The sequence below is a fragment of the Varanus komodoensis genome, unplaced genomic scaffold, assembly GCF_004798865.1.
Source record: "Varanus komodoensis strain SLA01 unplaced genomic scaffold, ASM479886v1 scaffold23, whole genome shotgun sequence".
Classification (NCBI taxonomy): Eukaryota; Metazoa; Chordata; class Lepidosauria; order Squamata; family Varanidae; genus Varanus; species Varanus komodoensis.
In genome coordinates, this window is record NW_025335627.1 from 4,763,254 (window position 1) to 4,784,058 (window position 20,805).

Consider the following 20,805-nt stretch of genomic DNA (forward strand, 5'->3'; position numbering starts at 1 on the left):
TTCAGTCAGAAGTTGAATAGTGGGAATATAAAACTACCTCCAGGGTTTGCAGTTGCCAAACTATGAAGGCAGCTTGGCTTTATTTCCAACATGTAGGTTTCTGCCCCAACACTAGCAGATCATCTTAGTGTTCTTCTGGACTTTAAAACAAGCCCCAACAGAACTGGGACTTGCCAACCAGGTCCCAAAGGCACTCAATGGTCGATTAGCGGGATGGCACTATTCAGCCCTTTTAAGCCCAGTGAATAATCACTAGGTAGTCTATTTCCTCCTCATTAAAGGCCATGGGAAGGTATAGCTTTAAAAAAAGAAAATCCCAGAAAGAAAGGAAAAATGCAGTCCCCTCCATCTTTCTCTTTGTAGCATGAGCTGCCAAGATGGTAGGGAAAGTTCCTCCACTTTGATTTTTCCCTCCTCCACTTAATTGCTCTGCTAAAGACACAAGGATGAGTACAAGAAATACTTGAACAGGAGGCTGAAACATTCATTTTTTTTAGTCTGCAAATATAAAATCTAACAGTCATAGAAAAAGGATGCAAGAGGCTGGAAAACTGGATTGTGTTACTTATATAAATTTCAGACTGAAGAAACAAGCATCTTATCCAATTTCATACGAATAGTACAGCACAGAAAAATATCAATATGTAGTTCGTTAGCTAGTTTGTTTACAACAAATGTTTATGACTGATCTTGAAGATCGCTCAGATTATGAAATTAGGTCACATGAAACAGAACTAAGAAATGTTCTGCACAAAAAATTTGGTTCCATATGTTGTAAGAGTCAAAACAATTTTTATATGAGAACAACCATCTTGACTGCAGTTCAACAACAGGGATGTCAGTATTTCCCCCCTTACTACTGATAAAACAACGAATTAGACAGTAACAAACACATAATGTATTGACATCCTTCTGCAATTTATTTTCCAACACCAATTTGACTGTTGTACTAAGTACTGGCTAGCTAAAAGCTGCATTATGAGAAAATAATTTTGAGTATACTGAGCAAAGTCTTCAAAGTACAAAGCGCAATATTGGCTAAGAGTATTAGTTAAGGAAAAAAATCAGTACCACGATTGTAGTATTTTTCACAAGCTATTTTTGCCAGTATTTTTGGGAAGAAAAGCACCTTTAGTGAGTAAGGTAAGATGAAAATGTCAGTCTGTTTTTCCCACTCCTCATGCCACCAAAGTCACAGCTGGCACTGAAAGGACAGGAGGATCTGTGGAGGTCTCTATACTTGGAGGACATAAATTGCATGGAGAAACCTTTGTAATATTGCTGCACAAGGGTCTGGGCTCTGTGGGGCCCGGCATGGGATGCTTTCGTCGTGTTTTCTCTGGGTATGTTAGATTTTCCGTGCCTTTTGCAAGGGGAGATTGCTCCTGCATTTTAATAATGCCTTTATTTTTTGGCCTAAAGCTATTGTGATGCTGCCTTCTGTATTCTTGTCGGGAGTTAACCTTCAAGTTGTTCTGCTCTGAGTCACTACCACCACTTTGTGACTTGAGAGAGCCATTGATTCGAATACCGTGATACTGCATATGAAATCTTCGTCTTTGACTAGAAGACCCACTCTGTCAAGGGGCAAAAGTATGATAGTTAATGTGGTTGCATCTTTCAACTGGTTATTATTAAACTCTAAGCAGAATAATTCATGCTACATGCTACATATACCTATTATATACATTATTCTCAAGGCCAGTAGTACCACTAATAACTCCATGTCTTTTGTGGCCTCTGCCAGTAGGCAGTATAAAGCCCCACAAATTACATGAAGCTTGCCTAATGGGATTGTAGAAAAGGCAACAGGATTAAAAGCCTAGCTAACTGCAAGTTGCTTCAATGGCAACCAACTGTAGCATGCATTCCTCTGACACTGAGACAATATTGCCAAGTAGAGACTATTGGGGGTGCTTCAGCTGGGAAATTAGGAGGCCCGGGTGTTTTGACATGAGATTCCAGTAAGTGATCCCAATACTTTGATGAATCAATATAGTCGCATGGTATGATAGGGTCTTTCTATCACAGTTCTCTCCAACTGTAGAGTGTTTCAGGAGGTGATCAACCCCAAACATGCCAGATGGGGAAAGCTAGTAATGGTTATGGGACTTGCCTTGCTCTCCCCTATTCACTGTCTCTCAGGCTGGAAAATTACATCTGACACCCAATTAACCTAGAAAGGCATTTTAATTTTTGTTTGCAAGCAAAAGATTTCCAGCTCGATAGTTTCCACTTGCATCGGTCAACCAATAACACAGATAAGGAAGCTTCACTGTGGCTGTAAAGATGCACAGTTTCGTTAACCTAAAGTTCAGAGGGGTGACATTTGCCCTTCCTAATTCAATGGAACACTTGTAAGCAAAAATGTTTAGGATTTTGGACATACTGAATCAGTATCTTCTCCTGTTGGACTACCTGCCCTGTCCCCAGCAATGGACTTCAACTCCACTGTGGCAGGTGTGCGAGAGAAGTTGGGAAAGAAGACATAAGCGCCTGCTCCAGTGGGTTTTTTCCCCTCTGCCTCATACCCACCACAAAGGGCCATCTATCATTAGCTGCCTTATAGAGAGGTACAGGACAGTGAGGGAGGTGGAAAGGTAGCACCGGACTCCTGTTCCAGCTGCCCTGCCTCCCTTCCTCTAGGGCAGCTGGAAGGATCCCAGAGACTTGCTATGTTTCAGTACTGTGATCTTATAACTCTATTTTTTGTTTTGCTTGCAAGCCACCTTGTGGGTGTTTCTCTTCTTAATTATAGTAACTGGTAATCTTAGATTACACAGCTTTTCTTTTGAAATAATCTAAAACAAGTCACATTACTCTCAATAGGTGGTGGTCTGCAGGAATGACTTGACAGTTTTTCTACCCAGTGCAGAATTCTTAATGTAAAAATAGAAAGTAGCTTGAGATTACTAGTTCTGTGATTCCCAGGAAGACTAAAAACTGTGGATGGGAAAATACAGACAAGGCTTTGAAAGACATACCTTTAACAAGTTCAAGTTGCAATCCTATGTACCATCTGAGAGTAAAACTTATCAAACACAGTGGGACTTATTTCTGTACAAACGTATCTGATTGTACTGTCCATAAACTGGGAAGAAAGTCCAATGGGAAAAATTTAAAGGAGAAAGAAGCCCAGAGTGGGTGTTTTCTCTTAGAAATGTAAGGATCATGGTTTCACCAAATTGATCTAGGGTTCTGGTGGGATATCCATTATTAGAAGCCTTTAAGAACAATACAAAAGACCATTTAATTTTGTTTGATTTCATTCTTCAGGTAGGAGGATTAACCTAAGGTCTGTGCATAACCTAAGGTTATGCACAGCAGACATTAACAAGACCTGAGGCTGTTCAAGAGAGTAGTCTTTTTGTAAGGACAGATTTGTAAGTGGTGGCAGATAAGGCCTGATGAACCATCAAGTCCATTGTAGGTATCTGTTTCTATAACTTTACTTATGTAATTGTGAATTTGAAATTTTGCATGCTGGCTTTCAGTTGCCTCATGAGTCACTCTTCTTCTCGGGACCTTACCTGTTTGTTTGTTGAAATTATCTGAGGAGAGGATTCTGTGGTGCTGGCAGTATCTTGGTTTGAGTTTTTAGCCATTGCTGCTTTACCATCGGGTGTCTTGGCACGAGTCCGACTAGATTTTTGGATATATGTGCTTTGTATGCTGGTTGCTGTGTGCAAAGCTGCTGATTGAAGCAGAGTGCTGGATGGTGTTCTTGAGGAGTAATTATTCTTTGGGTGAGAAACTACAAGGAAAAATATGCTCAGACCTAACATTACATCCTAAGATATATTGGAACTGGCTTCCAGAATGGCTTCAGTTTAACCCAAGGCATAAGATTGTTCATTATAGTAGTGAAAACGGGCCTATCAACTGCCCCAAAAGTCTATTTGGGTTTCTTGCCTATGCATCCTGGATGGACAGAAACTGCAAACACGACATCCTTACTAGCTGTCAACATGCTCCTGGTTCATTTCAGGACAAAACCATATTATCAAAGACATGAAACTACTGCTGATTCATCCCTCTTTCCTTTCTCTTCCTGATTAAACACTACTATATCATGCCGTATCTATCTATCTATCTATTCTAGAGAGAGTGAGTGTATTTCTCTGTGTGTGCATGCATGTATTTGCAGTATGCAGACTACTGTAAAGTTTTGTAATGTAAAGTTTTGGTTGGGCTAATAATATCAGTCCAACTATCCCAGTACTGCCTATTCTAACTAGCAGAGTCTCCAGATTCTTTGACAATAGCCACTCCCATCTACTGCTATCTGATTTTTTTAAAGCTGGCGATGCCGGGGCCTGAACTTGAGACGATCCACCAGTGAGCTGTGGCTCTTGCCCTGCCTAGCAGTGAAATAAGTGCACAATGTGCCATGCTGTGTTTATACTAGGCGTTAGAAAGGAGGAAGAACAGGCATTCTATACCAATCAAATGAGACCATATCAAAGCCCTAACAAACTTTTTAGAAGATGACTGTGCCTAAGAAATGTCTATGCACTTAATACACAGCTTCTTGGGCATGCTAAAATATACAATGATCGCCTTCCACCAATGGAAGGAATCCTACTTGCAAAAGGGTTGAGCCTTCAAATAACGGGGGGGGGGGGTTGCTAGTTCTCCCTGCAAATCCAGCTCTACCATGCATATTATTCTGGTGGGTTCCCCAAGCATCAGGGGCAGATTTGGGGGAGCTGTTTGTAAATGCAGTATACATATTTAATAAAAAAAATGAACCCCCCACACACAGTTAAAATGTAAGAAAAATCCTACAAAGCATATGCTACTGGATTGTCATATCTTGGAATGCTTCCAAATCAGTAAAAATAAATTTCATGTAAAGTTTTGAATTTGTTGCGTATAACATTTAAGTGAACTTACCAAATAATTTTGGCTATTGGAAACATGGTTAGGATATTTATATGGAATTATATTTATAAAATTAACACGGTATATTTAAGTTTTATTTACAAAATATCAATCAAACTTACTGGATCAGGTTCAGAGCATTGGAAAAAAAAATTCTGGAAAACCCTACACTTGGGGTAGTCACCCTACACAATTCTGGTTGTGACTAATGTCTGCTTGCCTTTGGACTTAAATTTTACCACAGCTTTTTAAGTTGATTTCTAGATGAACACAGGGCTTAAATAGAGGCACAAACACCTCATTACTTTTGGGTATTCATGCTTGGGGTTTACTGGTCTCTACAGTGTGCATACTGCACCAAAAGGATAACAACTAGGGTTCTTCTATCATATTTTTAAAGTCCTTGGTCAGTAACTTTTACTGATGAGTCATTCGCAATGGAGACTGGAAGCCACATATTCTGCCCCGCTAAATGACCTGCACTCAAGGCCAGAAGTCTTGCAATCAATCCTTTATGTTGTCCAGAAGTTGGGGTGGTTGTGTGAAATGAGTGGAGTGTGACTGCGCAACAACGTCAACCCTTTGCTTATTTCCCCCACTCCATTTCAATTCCATTTCCCACCTCAATTCCCAAAAGGCAGGGCGTTCTAGTCAACCAACAAGCAACATGATCATGGTTCTCCCACAACTTAATAGAAGCTTAACTGAAACTTACTTTCTCCACATTGCAGAATCTGAGTCTTCAGCTGTTCAATGTCACAGGAGAAACGGGCAGATCTACCAAGTTCTTCGTCATATTTCCGTTCGCTTACAAAGTGCTGCAATGGGGGGGTATTTTATTATAAATTGTCGTATGTGATAAACTAAAACCTTTCACAAAATTAGTATAATGCCTCATTTGTTGAAAACATTTTTTTGTGCGGGGAGGAGCACACTTCAGGCTTTGAGCCTTTAGGAACATTTATCCTTTGAGAAATCTGCCCACAGCTACCGAGTCAGCACCAATAATGCAGTATTTTTTCATCATGCATAATTGTGTGGGTGTGGGCGGGGGAGGCAGTGGATCTGGAGTACAAACATTAAAAAAAACCTTAAAAATAATATCCAAATGCTGGTGCATATATTTTGGCACATATATAGTTCAGAGAACTCTTGGTGCAAATTGCAAGAAGTGTTTGAATTTTGCTTTCCCTTTTGCTAAGTCAGCGGAGATGTCCAATTAATTTTGAAAGTTCAGTCCTGATTTTTGATGCTGAAATCTTGACTGTTTGGTCTGTCTGTTTCTTTTTAGAGAGGTAAACCATTCCTCAAATTGAAGTGGCCTGTAAAACCAACCTTAATTTCAGCCCGTAGGTCAGCCAGCTGGGTCTCTGCCATCTGACTAGCTAAATCTGTCAACCTCTTCAATTCTTCAGCTTTTTTCTGACGAGCAGTTAAGATTTCCACTGCCAAACAAAAGGAAATAATGCCAAAACATTTTTAATGCAAGTTTGAGGCACAATTCTATGCAAGCTTAGCCCGAAGTTGGCTTACAACTCCCAACATGCCGTTGTAGGCTTTTATGCTTTCAAAATTTGCTCAAGATTGTGCTCCTAACATTTTATCTTGTGTATTTTGTATCAGTGAGAGAAAGAGGCACCTAAAGCAATGAATTAACAAACCATTCTCTAGTGGAGCCACAAATCTCATCTCCCCACTCCATGTAGTATCTAGTACAATTTCTTGTCCTTTCATTTTTCTGCCCACATTCCACAGCTGTTGTGGGAGCTGGAAAACATGGACTGCCATGCTGTCAGGATACTGAAGTTGTACTACATCTTAGGAGAGGGTGGAACTAAACATGTGGCTGTTTTGGTGGCAGCCACATATTTTATCACAACATCTAAGCTGGCCCAGAGTTGGTGGGCTTATTTGAACTTTGGCCCTTCAAAATTTCTGTCCCAAAATGAACAGCTGTCTTGAGTATAGTCAGAGGCAGATGATATGCCCGATTATTATTATTACTTTGTCCACAATATTTATTTTGGAATGTTTGGTTAATTGATTGCCTTTTTTTAAAAAGTCGTTCTTTCTTCTGGCCAATGTCTGAATGAAATCTAAACTACCACAAGAAATGATGTACAAGACACAAAACTTTAAGGCTCCTGCAATACGCAGCAAAGGCAGCAGAAACAATTCTGTGCTAAGAAAGGCTAGACCTACAACCTATGTAAAGTATGGGCTGCATTCAGTGCTGTGCAAGCAATCTTGCCCTCCTTCCCTACTGCAACCTCTGCAGCCTTTCAAAGGCTCTTGAAAGATGCCTGGTGTGTGGTAGGAGGGCGGCATCATCCCACACCTGCTCATGTAGCGGTGGATAAAACCATACGCAAATTATACAGCTTTGTCAGAATGCTTTCTGTAAACACAGGTGTAGAGGACTGGGGCCCTGGGCTCTAGAAATCCTATGAACACTCCTTTTCATCTCCCCCTGCTCCTTCTCTGGATTGTAAAATTTAACTAGCCTTCATCATATCCCTGAAGCTTTTTCTCACTGCTAGAATCATTTTTTTTCTTTTAAAAAAATAACGCAATAGGTGGAAAACTGCAACTTTCGAATGCACAGTAGCCCTATTATTCTCACAGTGGGAAAGTCTGAACCTTGAAATTATCTCCCTTTGCGGGAGTGGCAGGAGAGTGCGGGTTGTGTTGAAAAGGAGGAGGGCATTGTGGAGTGCCAGCTCAACATTTAAAAGCAACAAGATAGCATTGCCAAGGGAAAGATGCTGCCCCATTACTACTTCTGATTCAGCTACTTTTGCTGCTCTCCATCCCTTTTTGATTTTTCTGTTGGCCACTTAGCCATTGGACCCTGGCAACTGTGCACAAATTCGCTTATCTGCTGCCACCTCACCTTCCCAGTTTCCATGTATATTATCTGTTCCATTTCCCTGCTCCCGTTGAGAACTGAAACATTCAATATAGTGGACCAGGATGGGCTACACATATCAGGTAGCTGAAGTCCACATTTGTAAAAGACCAACAAAAGTGATAAAATCTATGCATTCCCATGATGGTTTGTTGCTAAAAAGGAAGAGACCCTGTGAGAAGCAGCCTGGCATTGGATGACACCACAACTCACCATTGTTAGTAAACCTCAACGATTGTCATTTCATGCAAGTCAGATCACTGTCTATTAATTTCAGGTGGGGAAAACCTGGTAGAAAACAAAGTCTCAAACTTTTCCACAGTCCATATGCATTCAAGGCAGAATATGAAGTACTGCTTCTGAGCAGATGAACTCTCATTTTCATGTGCAAAGAAGCAGCCACAAAACAACCCTTTCTAGTTGCTTCAAAGCACACAATATTCTTTGGAGTGGTTTATACTTACTGGCTTCTTCTTTAACTTTGTCAAGTTCTGCCATTAAAGCCACTTCTTTGTCTATGATACTGAAAATTGAAAACAAACTGATTTAGCTGAAGACCAGAAAAACATGAATTTTTAAATGGAAAAACTTGGAAGAATATTTAGATATTTTTTTCTAGAATGCGATAAAAGTAGGAGCAAATTTAAAAACACATTGCCATGTTTGGACACTGTCAGATACATCATTCCTTTATTAAAATCAGGCCTGTGTACTTCTTTGTTACATGCTATCAAGTTGTCTCTGACTTAGGGTGATTGTACAACTGAATCCTCTCCAACCTGTCCTGTCCTTGACAGCCTTGCCCTGCTCAAGGCTGTGGCTTCCTTTAGGGAATCACTCCATCTCCTATCTGGTCTGATCATCATCTTCTGCCTTCAACTTATCCTAGCATTATTGTCTCCTCCAGTGAGTTCTGCCTTCTGTTTTCTTATATACTCCCAAGTTAGGATGGAGAGATACAAAAAGATAGGCTTCTTGTGGCCCTTTAACAGTCATGTAGATGCAGCTTTTTTCATTTCTGTGCCAAGCTACACCCTGTTCCAAATCCTATATAGCTATCAATCAGAACCCAGGCAACTGTAATGAATACTCCATTCACCTTTCTTCATTCCCAGCATCTCTTGGTTTAAGGTAACTATGGTTTTTAGAGGGGGGAATCCAAAGAAATTTCTCCTAAGTATTATCCCATTTATTTTCCATTATTCACAGGTATACATTTACAGAAACACTGTCTGGCCACTGATAACAGTGTTGTGCCTGCATATATAATTCTTTCCTTATTGTATTAATTAAATTTGATTTTTTGTAAGTTCAATTTTCTGATGACATCAACTTGGCACCCTCCAGTTATTTTAGACTACATTTCCCAGGATTCCTGACCACTGGCTATGCTGGCTGAGGTTGAATGAAATACCATACTGTGGAAAGTTGGATTACACTAATTGGAACGCTGGTATGTCAAAAATAGCCATTGCATCAAATTTCTATAAAGGCTGAATTGCTTAGTATTCATTCCTGTGGTGTTGACAAAATGGTACCAGATCCACATTAATGTCAAAGTGTGATTGAATTGTCTGGCTTGGATCCAGATTTAGGTTTCTGTTGCTGGGCTGGTAGAAGTGGATTTTCCCATCCCTTATCCCCTAAACAGAAAGGTACAGCTTTCAAAAGAGGATGCAAGAGAATGTCTCCTGATTTGAGAAGATTTATGGGAAGCTGCAGGTTTCTTGCCATATGTTAACATAGTCTGTTTGCTACACATCAAAATGCCCAGCAAATCCCCCGTGAGCTTAGCGGGGCTTGCTAGGAGAAGCTATCAAGATGGCTATGCTGATGTTCACTGAAAAATAACTGTGGAATACCCAGGAAAGTATCAAGTCTCTGCAGGATCATGCAAATGCCTGAATGACACACAAGGGGAAAGCCATCCTGAGATGCCGAGGCATGTGATGATGGGATATAAAAGTTTTAAATAAATAAATATCCGAGGCACAAAAGAAGAGGTCTCAGTGGCTACTGAGAATAGTTACATTAAACAGCTCTGGTCCCAAATGATTTTGACAGAATGTCTTCCTCAGCAGCAGTTCTTTAGAATTTTTTAATACTCTCTCCAAAAAGAGCAGCTGATACTGCTCTGGTTCTGGCAATGCTTTTATGCACTGGAACTTCGTGTTTAATTGAATTATTTACTGCACCCATCTGTTTTGTACTTTAGAAGTGTTTGATTTAGCAAAGCAGCTTCAGAAACAACTTATATATACTATGAATTTCCCAGCAGATGGCAGTCTATGTGTGGTCTCTGTGGTTCAGAATGATGATGATCTATCTCAGGACAATCCCCTAAAATTCAGGCTTGGCAGCTGGGTTCTGTTTCCAGTCCGCCTACACCCACATGCTGTTTGTCTCTGATGAATGCTTGTGACCCGGCCAGGAATGCCCCCACTCCTGATACCCTCCCCCCACCTTCTCTGAGTACAGAATGGGTGTATTGCCAACACGTTACTGCGTTAGTGGCCGCTTGCTGTTTACCTCAACACACTTCCAGATTAAGAAATATTTAGTGACTTTACTTTGTAATTTAGAACTCATGGGATGGAGATTTCTCCTGGCCTGCAGGTACACATTTGGAGGGAGGGAGGTTTGCACACATGCGTGTTTGTGTGTGTGGGGGGGTTAATATTAGGTAACAAGAAGCCAGAGGACAAGTCGGTGGGAGCACTGTGCCTTGGGATGGGAAGGCACTCCAAATCACACTTGCTCAGCCATGGTGCATGCAGTGCCATGCAGATCACCAGCCTGGGCTGAGATCATCGTTCTTGGGATTTGGGGGATCTGCAGGGGAGATGATGGGCTGAATGCGTTTTCTTTCCTCTGTTCCTTTCAGTGAAATCCTTCCTACTCATGTAGGAAATATAATCAAACATTTTGTAGACATCTAGGGGGCAATCTCTTTCTATTATTATTATTGGAAGTATTCTATTAGTAATTGCTATGTTAACCATGTAGATCAACTGTGAGATACTCTGATGCTACCACTGTCTACACCTTTAAGTTGCCTTTTTACAACGTGACATATAGAGAACTGTAAAGCACTGCTGTCCACTTCCTACACTCTGTAGGAAAGCCCCCTTGGGGAGGGCGCATTGCTTCACACTGGTCTCAGCGCCGACAGCTGCAAGGACCTGCCTGGCGGGCTAAACACTTAACCTGCATTGCTACTCCGTTGCAGCTGGCGATGTACACTACAACGTAAGTACTCCTCTTGCTCTCTCCTCACACTACCGGGGTTGTTTCGATCAGCATGTGGCACCCAATTTTCATCCATCATTCCCCACTAGCCATGTAACTCTGCCTCTTTGTTGTTGTTGCTAGTCACAAAGTTGTGTCCGACCCATCACGACCCCAAGGACAACATTCCCCCAGGCCTTCCTGTCCTCCACCACCCCCGGAGTCCACTCTGCCTCTAGACAGGGCTTAATAAGAACACCATTACACAAGTTGTGTTAGAGTAGGGACCCAGTCCCCCTAGAAAAATTGTTAATGTAATATGGGGGAAAGAAAGACAAGCAGGGGATCCTTGGGTTTGTCCCAAAGGAAGAGGATACATCCTCTTCATGTAATGTGGTTAGAGGAGATCTGAGTTCTAGTTCCCACTCAGCTTATTGGGTGACCTTGGGCCAGTGACTCACTTTCAGCCAAACCTGCCTTAGAGGAGGATCAGGTAAGTCATCTTAAGTTCCTTGCAAGAAGAAAAAGGGTAGGGTAGAAATGTAATATTGAATTAACATAACACAACAGTTTCCTGTCTTACACCTCCCAATACCTTTGTCTTACTGATTTATTGACTGACAATTATGGATGTTAGAGAAATTCACAATGGTTTCAAATTGTTTGAATTTCTGTGAATCTGACCTGCAGATTCTGAAGCAGACCAGCTTTATTTAAGTCATGGGGACTTGTAGCGTGGGTCTTTTTTATATATATTTATATTGACAGGAGAGCTGCACGAATGTGCATTTCTGCATGTGCATGTTTGCAAACAAAATCCTTGTACATTGCTTAAAAAATAGCCAATTGCATCATTTGCCGAAATGAAATGCTGGCTTCATTTCCAATAATACTTCTGGATCCCATGTGGGCCTGAGATATCCTTTGAAAATAAAAACTGTACATGTCTGTATTCCAGCATGTTCAGGTACCCAGAAAAAATACCATGGACAGAGAAAGGGAGCAAGCTGGGGTGGGTTGGTGGAGAGTGAAGAGGGCATTCTGTCATGTGTGCATGTTAGCTTTTTCTGCGTGCTTTGCTGCAGATAAATAATGAAGATGGGTGGCTTGGTTGTGTATGTGAATTTCGTTCTCTCAGCACACCAGTTTGCTGGATCCTACCAGCTGTGTTTCTGAACAGTTTTGAAAAGCAGTTCCACCTACTGTGTTGCAATAATCTAGTCATGAGGTTACCAGGACATGGATCACTGCAGCCAATCTATCTCTGTACAGGAGGGGATGTAGTTGAAGCAAAGGTCAAACAGGTGAAAAATATTCAGGCTATTTGAGCATCTGTTCCAAAGCTGTTTATGAGCACTCCCAAACTCCTCATCTGATATTTTAGAGGTAGTATTGCTCTATCTAAAGCAGAAAAGTGTAAACACTACCGCCAAGAATAGAGAAACCATTAATCAACAGCAGCTTTGTCACTAGCAAGAGTGCATCTTCTTTGTAGTAGGGGATTAAAGGTCCTGCAAGTATCTGTTAACCTTATAGTTTTCTAGAATGGTGGGTCTGGTTTTGAAGCACCTTTGTGGCCTTCTGTGGAAATCTCAGCTTTAGTGCTGAGCTCTGAGGTGGTGTAAACTGGTTCTGTGAATTTGCCACACAATAGCAAAGTCAGGAAGAATCTGCTTTTTATGAATGAATATATTTGTCTTATGATTCACACTTTGAGGCTTTGGAAGTTGAAGGCAGACCTGCCAAATATAAAATGTATGTGGAATGGCTGCCCACAGGCAGCCGTGATATGTTTGGCAGGGGGAACAGTCTCTCAGCATGAAAACAAGCTAGACAAGATCCAGGTTGAGCATGGCGTTTGCTAATTTGGGCTGACTTGAGGCTATTCTGAAAAGGGCAAAAGCTGCCTGTCCCCTCCATAGGGAGAACCTGACCTACAACATGCTTCAGAGTTGCCTGCTCTGAAGGGCTTTGGAAGAAACCACATAAATGGCTTCCTTATTGCTTCAAATCTCTTGTTTTCTATCAGTAAGAATTCTGTTTGCTTGGTTAGGCATTTTCATGGATGGAAACAAACTGGAGTGAGGGAAAAACTGCCCACCTCTTAGCCCTATGAATGTATATTCTAATGGACACTGGGTGTATCTAGGAGGACAGCAGGTTCAACCTCCAGTTAATCATGTATGATGTATTATCAGGATGAACATAGAAGTTCCACAGATTTTAATTAATAACATTTCTGAAATTTGCAAATGATGGTCTTGTAATTTGAAGTTGTACTATTACTAACAGTCCTCTTTTTTAAAAAAATTAAGAGTTGAGGACTGAAATTCTTATCCCATAATTAATAGCAATATGCATATTTAGCTGTCCTGATTCTGCACCTTTGTGTTCTGCAGTTATCAAGCCAGGCCGGCAAGGCTTGCAGTCATTTTTGGTGTACACCGATTATGTAGCCCGTTCGTTGGTCTCCAAGAGAAGCTTCCTTTCCTTCTTGGATGGTTGTATTTTGGTCCAGTCTCCATAGTCCTCCCTCCCTCCCTCCCCCCACCTCTCTCTCTCTGTGCACACATATTGGTGATGGCAGCTTTGTACTCCTTACCGTCTGATCAGATCAAATCCTTACACCTTTTCCTGCAATTCTACTAGAAATCCGGGCTGTCACTTACTATGAACAAACTCCACTTTCTCTTGGGGAAGATGACTGGAGTGGAGAAGATTTGCACTCTACCCCAGTGATCCTGCAGCAGCCCAACAGAAGATGCCGGATACATTTTCATCGATTTGTTGAGGGCTTTGACTATTGCTCACAACCCACTAAGGCATATATGTAGGGAGACATGAAGGATATTTGCATTGCTGTGATGACAGAGATATTTGCACAGGGTTAGAGTGGAATTCAGGTAAGGTGCTAGCTAGCTTCTGAACGCTTAACACTGCAAAAATGTTAATTGAGTATTCGGTAATCGATTGGCACATAAAATGCGACAAAACTGTTTTTCGTTCATCATGAGACAAAGAAGCACCTTCAGCAGCACACACTTTGCACTTCTTCAACAGAATGTGTGTATTAAGGTAAAAAGAATTTCTGGGGTGCTTAATGCAAATATATGCATGATTGCAAGATGTAGAAAAGTGATTAGAAGCACCGTGGCAGGGCTGATGAATAGAAATCCTGCCTGGCTGGAAAAGAAATGTGGGTAGGCTCTCTATTCAGCTATGATCCCAGGAGGACAGCCACTGAATTACATATTTTTGCAACATTTCAAAATACAATATTGTTCCATTATAAGCTCTATCCTATTTGCACAATATCCAAGATCTGCATATCAAGCTGGATTATACTTGATTCTTATTCTGACTGCAAAAATAAAGCTCTTAATAGAAAAAGATTCAAACATGGGATTCAAAGTAATTCAATTGGACTGATATCCAAGAATAAGCTATCTGGTAAATATTAAATAGGTGAACACAGGGGGGTGGGGCAGTATTGCAGAATGGACCCTAACAAGACATATTGCCGTCAAAAATTAGGATCTTACATTTTGTGAAGTGGATACATTCTAAAAATATCAATTAAGGACACAATCCTAGGCATGTTTACACAAAAACATGTCCTGCATTTCCCAGCCAGCAATACTGCATGGGAAATCCTGAGAGTTGCAGAACCTTCTTCTGTCTAAACACACACAGTGTCATGAGCAGGTCTCTTTGCCACTATGGAAGACTCAGATGAGACTTTAGAAGCAGTCCTTTTATTGACAGGCTACGAAACAGTATGAATGAGTGTGGTATTCTCTTTGGGATATGAGAGCCATCTCTTCCTTTCCAAAAAGATGCTGACTCCACTTGCTGCTTGAGGGCTGCTTAGTGGGAACGGTGAGCACTTCTTAAATGGTCTGCTTACCTTGCCAGCCATCTCCCAGACCTGGGCTGTCTCAGCAAAGGTGGGAGTGCTGGCTCCATCACCCTGCTAGCCCTCTCTCCTGCGCAGCTTAGCCTCTCCCTCAGCCTCCTTGCCATCTTGTCAGCCTCTTGTTCCCGGCTGGCACTGCGGCTTAGTTGGAATGAGTCTCTGCTGAGAGATATTTCAGAGGCTCCAGTCCTGCAAGGAGGAGACCCCCGCAAGGCCTGCTAATTGCAAACATTTCCCAGCTGTGGATGGCCAGAAGGACTGTATCTACTGGCCCAAAGTGGGGCAGTGAGGCTCCCAAATGGGATGATGCCAAAGGAGGTTGCCCCTTTGGGCAGAGCTGCAGGGACAAGGGCCTCTTCTAACACTGCTGCTACTAAGTATCGGGATGTGGGTATGGCTTTCTCCTCTCCCTAGTCTCTGCTTATGTACAGTGGAAGGAAAGGATGGGAACAAGTGATAGAGGTTCAATTAATGTAGAGACAGGCTGGGGGAGACACGGTGTTGGGCAGAGGTCTAGCGGGGAAAAGGCAACAAGGCCATGATCTGGTCCTGCTCCCAACTGCAGGTTTGGTGGTTGCCCTATCAGCCTGCCCTCGGGTCTCTTGATGCCTTAACATGCAGTTCAGTAGCCCACCGTCTTGTTTTGGTACCGTAAAGTACCTGGAGTAGAAGCCGTGCAGTCTTTGAAACGATGGAGTTTACAAATCGCTCCCCTACGAAGCAGCTCGGAGACTTCTTCCAGGAGTGCTGGAGAAGCTGCTGTATACCAGATCGGGCCAAAAGGCGGCATGATCTCAAACTCGATTTTATAACTGTGCTCTACGATGGTGAGAACCCACCTATCAGATGTGATGGTCTCCCAGACTCTCCCTTTGCAGCTGGTCCCCAAAAGGGAGGGAGGAAGGTAGATTGGAGGAATGAGGAATGGTTCACACGTCCCATCAGTGTTGATGCTTATCTGCCTCTGGTCGGCACCTGGGTTGTTGATATAGAGGCACATTTTGCCTTCGATTTTGCTACTGTATTGTTGACGTCCCGTAGGGTATAGTTGATGGTAGGGCTGGTAGCGTTATTGAGATTTGTTCCATGGCCACTTATGACTCTGTTGGAAAGGAGTTTCCATGCAATGTGCAGTGAGACTTGCTTTCTGGATAGTCTTGAGCTTGTCATCCATCTTCGCATTGAACAATTCAGAGCTGTCAAATGGTATGCTCTCAACACACTGTTTGGTCTCCTGTGGCAAGTTGCTGGATCTCAGCCAGGCATGGCAACTAAGTGCAACGGCACCGACAAGAGCCCTGGAGTCACAATCGACATGATGTCTCGCCATGTTCAGCTGTTGCCTGGAAAGCTGCATTGCCTCCCCAATGAAGAGGCGGGCCAGCTTCCTTTGCTGGTCTGGAAGAAATGCAGCGAGAGATTCAATCTTCTGCCACAGAAAGAATTGATAATGGGCCATGGTGGCCTCGTAGTTGGAGATCCTAAGACCGAGTCCCATTGTGGAGTAGATGTGGCAAGATATCGTGTCAATCTTTCTGCCCTCCTTATCAGCTGGAGTTGAAAGTTCCTTGTTTTGTCTTCCCTGGGAGGATTCGATCACTATTGAATTCGGCTGAGGGTGTTTGAGGAGGAATGGAATGTCTTGCTCCCAAACCTCATACATTCTCTCTAGACACCTGGAGGTGGGATGTGGGTGGTTCGGAAGCTGCAAAATATCAGTCATCGCCTGTCAAAGAGTGGTGATGAAAGGCAGAGCAATGGACTATGAGTCCTCTTTACAAACGATGTCGTAAATATTGTCCTGGTTGGGATCTCTTCGCTGTTGTATGTCTTTCTCCAGTAATTAGGTCATCCAGGAAAGTAGCTTAGAGAAGGTGCCCTGGGAGTCACCTGGAGATCCAGGACCATGGGTAGAAATGATAGCATTGGGAGATATGAAGGCTTGTTGAGAATCCTCTGAGTCCGAATCCGAGATGTAAGGCGGACTGGATGAGGACCTGTCAGGAAACATTGGTGGACAGCTGAGCGCTGCAGCAGAAGTTCATGGGGCATCCCTTGACACTGAGGGGTGGAATGATGGGGACGCATTGGTGGTCGTGGGTAGTATCCATTTGGGGGATAGTAATCCTATGGATAAGGCCAGTTGAAGCGGTCAAGATTGAATTCTCCATATGGCAGAGAAACCTAGTAATGCGAAGGTTGTGGTGTGGAAGGCTGGGGTGGTAAGAGGGATGGCAGCATTGAGGTGTCCTCGAAGATCCCTCCAGAAATGATTGAGCTGCAGGCATAGGAGTTGGCGATCCTGCAGGCGGACATTCTGGTCCTGTCTAGTGAGGAGATTCATGGATTTCTCTGTCAGAAATTGAGCCTCTCACCAAAGGATCGGGACTGGAGTGTGGCGAAGGTGTAATCCACAGAGGTGACGATGGAGGAGTCAGCTGCATAACTGACTGGCGGCTTGGCGTTTCAGCCAGGGCCGAGATAGGTGTGGCAGGCAGCTCCAAGTGAGGTGCCTTGTCATGTTTTTTGTGCTGGTACTCGGATTTGTTGGATTTGTCCTTAGGACACTTAGGCTTTGATGAATCCTTGGATCCAACATGCTTCCTCTTCTAATTTTGCTTGTGTGGAGGTACATTAGAGGAGCGCTTTCCATTCTTGCCGACAAGAGCACCTTCAAATGGGTTAGCAGGGACGGATTTTGGCGGTCCCAAAGTCACAGAAGAGCTGGCCTCAGCCAAGACCTGGTTCATGGCAACCAGTGCTTGGTCCCATAACATTTTTTGCAGCCTGTTTTCGCGATTTTTGTGAGCCTGCCTGGTGAACGACTGGCAGTGGCTGCACTTGTCGGTCCTGTGCCCTTCTCCAAGGCAGAGAAGACACAGATCGTACGGATCAGTGGGAGACATTTTGGCTCCACACTGAGAGCACTTACAGGAGGCTGCCTGCTGTGCCATCAAGGAAGAAAGAGAGGAGAGAAACAGCGAACAGAGAAAGTTTGTGGAAGAGAAGGGCGACAGAAGGCTTTTTTATTATTTATTTATTTTTTCTTTTCTTTTTTTTGGAAGGGGTTAAGGTGGGAGAGAACAAGAAAATTAAGGGTAGGGCTTCGGTAAGGGGTGAACTGCAATAAAGGCTGTAAGTCGTAAAGTGGAAAATGAATAGAAAAGAGACAAGATTTAAGGGATTATGATCAAGAAGCACAAGCAGAGAGCAAAAAGGCAGGGCAAACAGCAGTCGCAAGCAGACTGGGGAAAGGGCGGGCACTCCGACCATTTAAACTATGGGGGGAGGGCGCAGAGTTCCCACCAAAAACCATTAAAGCAATTAAAACTTCCCGGCAACAGGCACTGCGCAGGCGCAGCACCCATAATGTGTGATGCACAGAGACCACAATGAAGAAACTCCTTAAAAAGAAACTCTGTTCTAGTCCCGTGAAACCTGTAAACTCACAACTGGCAGATACTTGATAAATGTTAGGAGGGAGAGATACAAAGGAGGACAGGCTTCTCGTGTCCTTTAACATGTATAAGAGGAATTTGCCATACAGTTGCAGCTTTTTTCATGTCTATCCCAAGCTACACCCTGTTCCAAATTCTCCATAGCTATTAATCAGGATCCTGGCAGCTGTAAGGAATACTCCATTCACTTTTCTTCATCCCCAGCATTTCTCAGTTTAAGCCTTAAACTTTAAGGTAACTATAGTTTTTTGATGGGGGGAAATCCAAAGAAATCTCTGCATGTAGAAAGCAATGAGGGTTCTTATGCTACGTCCAGGGAATTTCTCCTCTCTATGGAAGCCCCTGCCTGCAGGCTGAAGGGCTACAGGCCACACACAAGTTTGCCTCTGTAGGGTTGCAGTGTATGGAAGCTGGGCAGAGAGGAAGCAGGACACTAGCACCAGAACAAACCCATCCAAGAAAAAAAAGATTTAAGGACTGAACCACAACCAGCTCTCCTGCTGCCACTTTCCCCAGGCTACTCATGAGTGAGGTTTGCCCTCAACTACATTCCCTCTCTTTACATCAGTCTCTTTGATTCAGGAGGTATTCTGTACTCTTTTGCCCTCTTCTTTTTCTTTTTGTGTCTTCTTTCTAGTTTTCCTCTTGCAAATCACTTCTGAGTTACACCAGACATTCACCTATGCATCATCATAGGCACTGGCTTCCCCAATAATTGCTGTATCAAGCAGGTTCTTCAAATATGAATACTACTGCTCTTAAAAATCAGAGGCTTGCTTGGATATTCTTCTCCACAAAAAAAAAAAAAAAAAAAAAGGTAAGGAGATGGGAACATAGGTCCTAACACAACATTTGAGATGAAGCCCTTGGCAGAACATAATGATATTTTATATACGTCAAGAGCTGATAGAACCCTTTGGCACTGTGACACTCTGCTTTAAACTGGCCAAGCTAGAAATGTTTTTGCTTTTTGTGCTGAACACAACACAAATCAAGCTAACAGTTGACATTCATAATGTTTAAAAATGTACCGATTGTAAGCAGGAAAGGAAATACTGCTCACACAAAACATCTACACTTCACAAGATGTGCTTTGGTGCTTTTGACAGGAAGGAACCATCTACAGCAATCCAAGTATGGCGGCCACATTAAAACACAACTATTGTGAGGCTGAAGGCAGATTATTTTTTCTAAACAGTTTGAAAGATGGGGTTGCTGCTTCTGGTTTGTATACTCATCCTATTTTCAGCTCAGGTAAAAAAAACTTTTCGTATTGTTTCAAAGGTCTGCAAAACCTTTTTGAGCAGACGCATCAGGGAGAAAAATGATGTATATCACGAGAAAGCCTTGTCAAGGATAGCTCAGGAGTTCTCTAAATTTCTCTAAAAATGTACTGAGAAATTTCTCAAGCTAATCTGAGGACAGGCACGCTTGAGGAAGCTGCATCCCTTTCCTGCTCCTGCCATTCGCCTTTGCTGCAAGCTTTCAGAGAAGGGAAGGAGGAAATGTCATTTGGAGACGCTGCTGATAGGAGTGGACTCTGGGGGATGGTGGAGGACAAGAAGGCCTAGAGGAGTGTTGTCCTGGGGTTGCGATGGGTCAGATGCAACTTCGCAACTAGCAACAATCTCTAGATTACTGCAATGCACTCTGCATGGGGCTGCCCTCACAGAATCATAGAATAGTAGAGCTGGAAGGGACCAGAAGGCCATCAGGCCCAACCCTCTGCTATTGTAGGGTACTAAGGACAGATGACTGTCCAAATGCTTTCTGAATGTCTCCAGCAAGGGAGAGCCCACAACTTCCCCAGGTGATGGGTTCCACTGTTGTACTGCTCTGACAGTCAGGAAGTTCTTCCTGGAGACTAGTCTCAATCTGGATTCTTCTAATTTAAGTCCATTATTCTGTGTCCTGCACTCTGGAATGAACAAGAAGAGATCTTGTCCTTCCTCTTTGAGGTACTTATACAGTGCTATCATATCTCCCCACAATTTTCTCTTTCTGAGGCTGAACATGCCCAGTTCTCTGTTCATAGGGCTTTGCCTCCAGTCCCTGAATCATCCTTGTTGCCCTCCTCTGTACCCTTTCTAGCTTTTCTGCATCTTTTTAAAACTTTGGTGCCCAGAACCTAGTCCAGCTGAGGTCTGACTAGTGCTGAGTATAGTGAAATTAGTACTTGTTTTGGAAGTGATGCTTCTGTTAATACATCCCAAAATAGCATTTGCCCTTTTTGCAGCTGCAACACATTGTTGGCTCATATTTAGCTTGTGATCTACAACAACCTCAAGTTCCTTCTCATTTGCAGTATTGTTGAGCCAAGTGTTCTCCATGTGTTTCTTGTTCTTAGATGGTTGTAGATGGTTCAGAAGCTGCAGCTGGCGCAGAATGTGGCAGCCAGATGAATAACTGGG

At 42.8% G+C, this 20,805-nt stretch overlaps 1 protein-coding gene across 3 annotated transcripts in view; it reads right to left on the reverse strand.

The window, feature by feature from the left end:
- Positions 1 to 197: 197 nt before the first annotated feature.
- SPATS2L (spermatogenesis associated serine rich 2 like) overlaps positions 198 to 20,805 on the reverse strand; it is a 98,248-nt gene continuing 77,640 nt past the window's right edge. For all 3 annotated transcript variants that reach the window (XM_044431845.1, XM_044431843.1, XM_044431844.1), the window contains exons 8-12: positions 8,257 to 8,315; positions 6,220 to 6,329; positions 5,600 to 5,702; positions 3,531 to 3,754; positions 198 to 1,577 (exon numbers count right to left, since the gene is read on the reverse strand). In XM_044431845.1, coding sequence (XP_044287780.1) covers positions 1,179 to 1,577; positions 3,531 to 3,754; positions 5,600 to 5,702; positions 6,220 to 6,329; positions 8,257 to 8,315 — 895 coding nt within the window. In that variant the 3' untranslated portion in view covers positions 198 to 1,178. The remainder of the gene's footprint in view (positions 1,578 to 3,530; positions 3,755 to 5,599; positions 5,703 to 6,219; positions 6,330 to 8,256; positions 8,316 to 20,805) is intronic.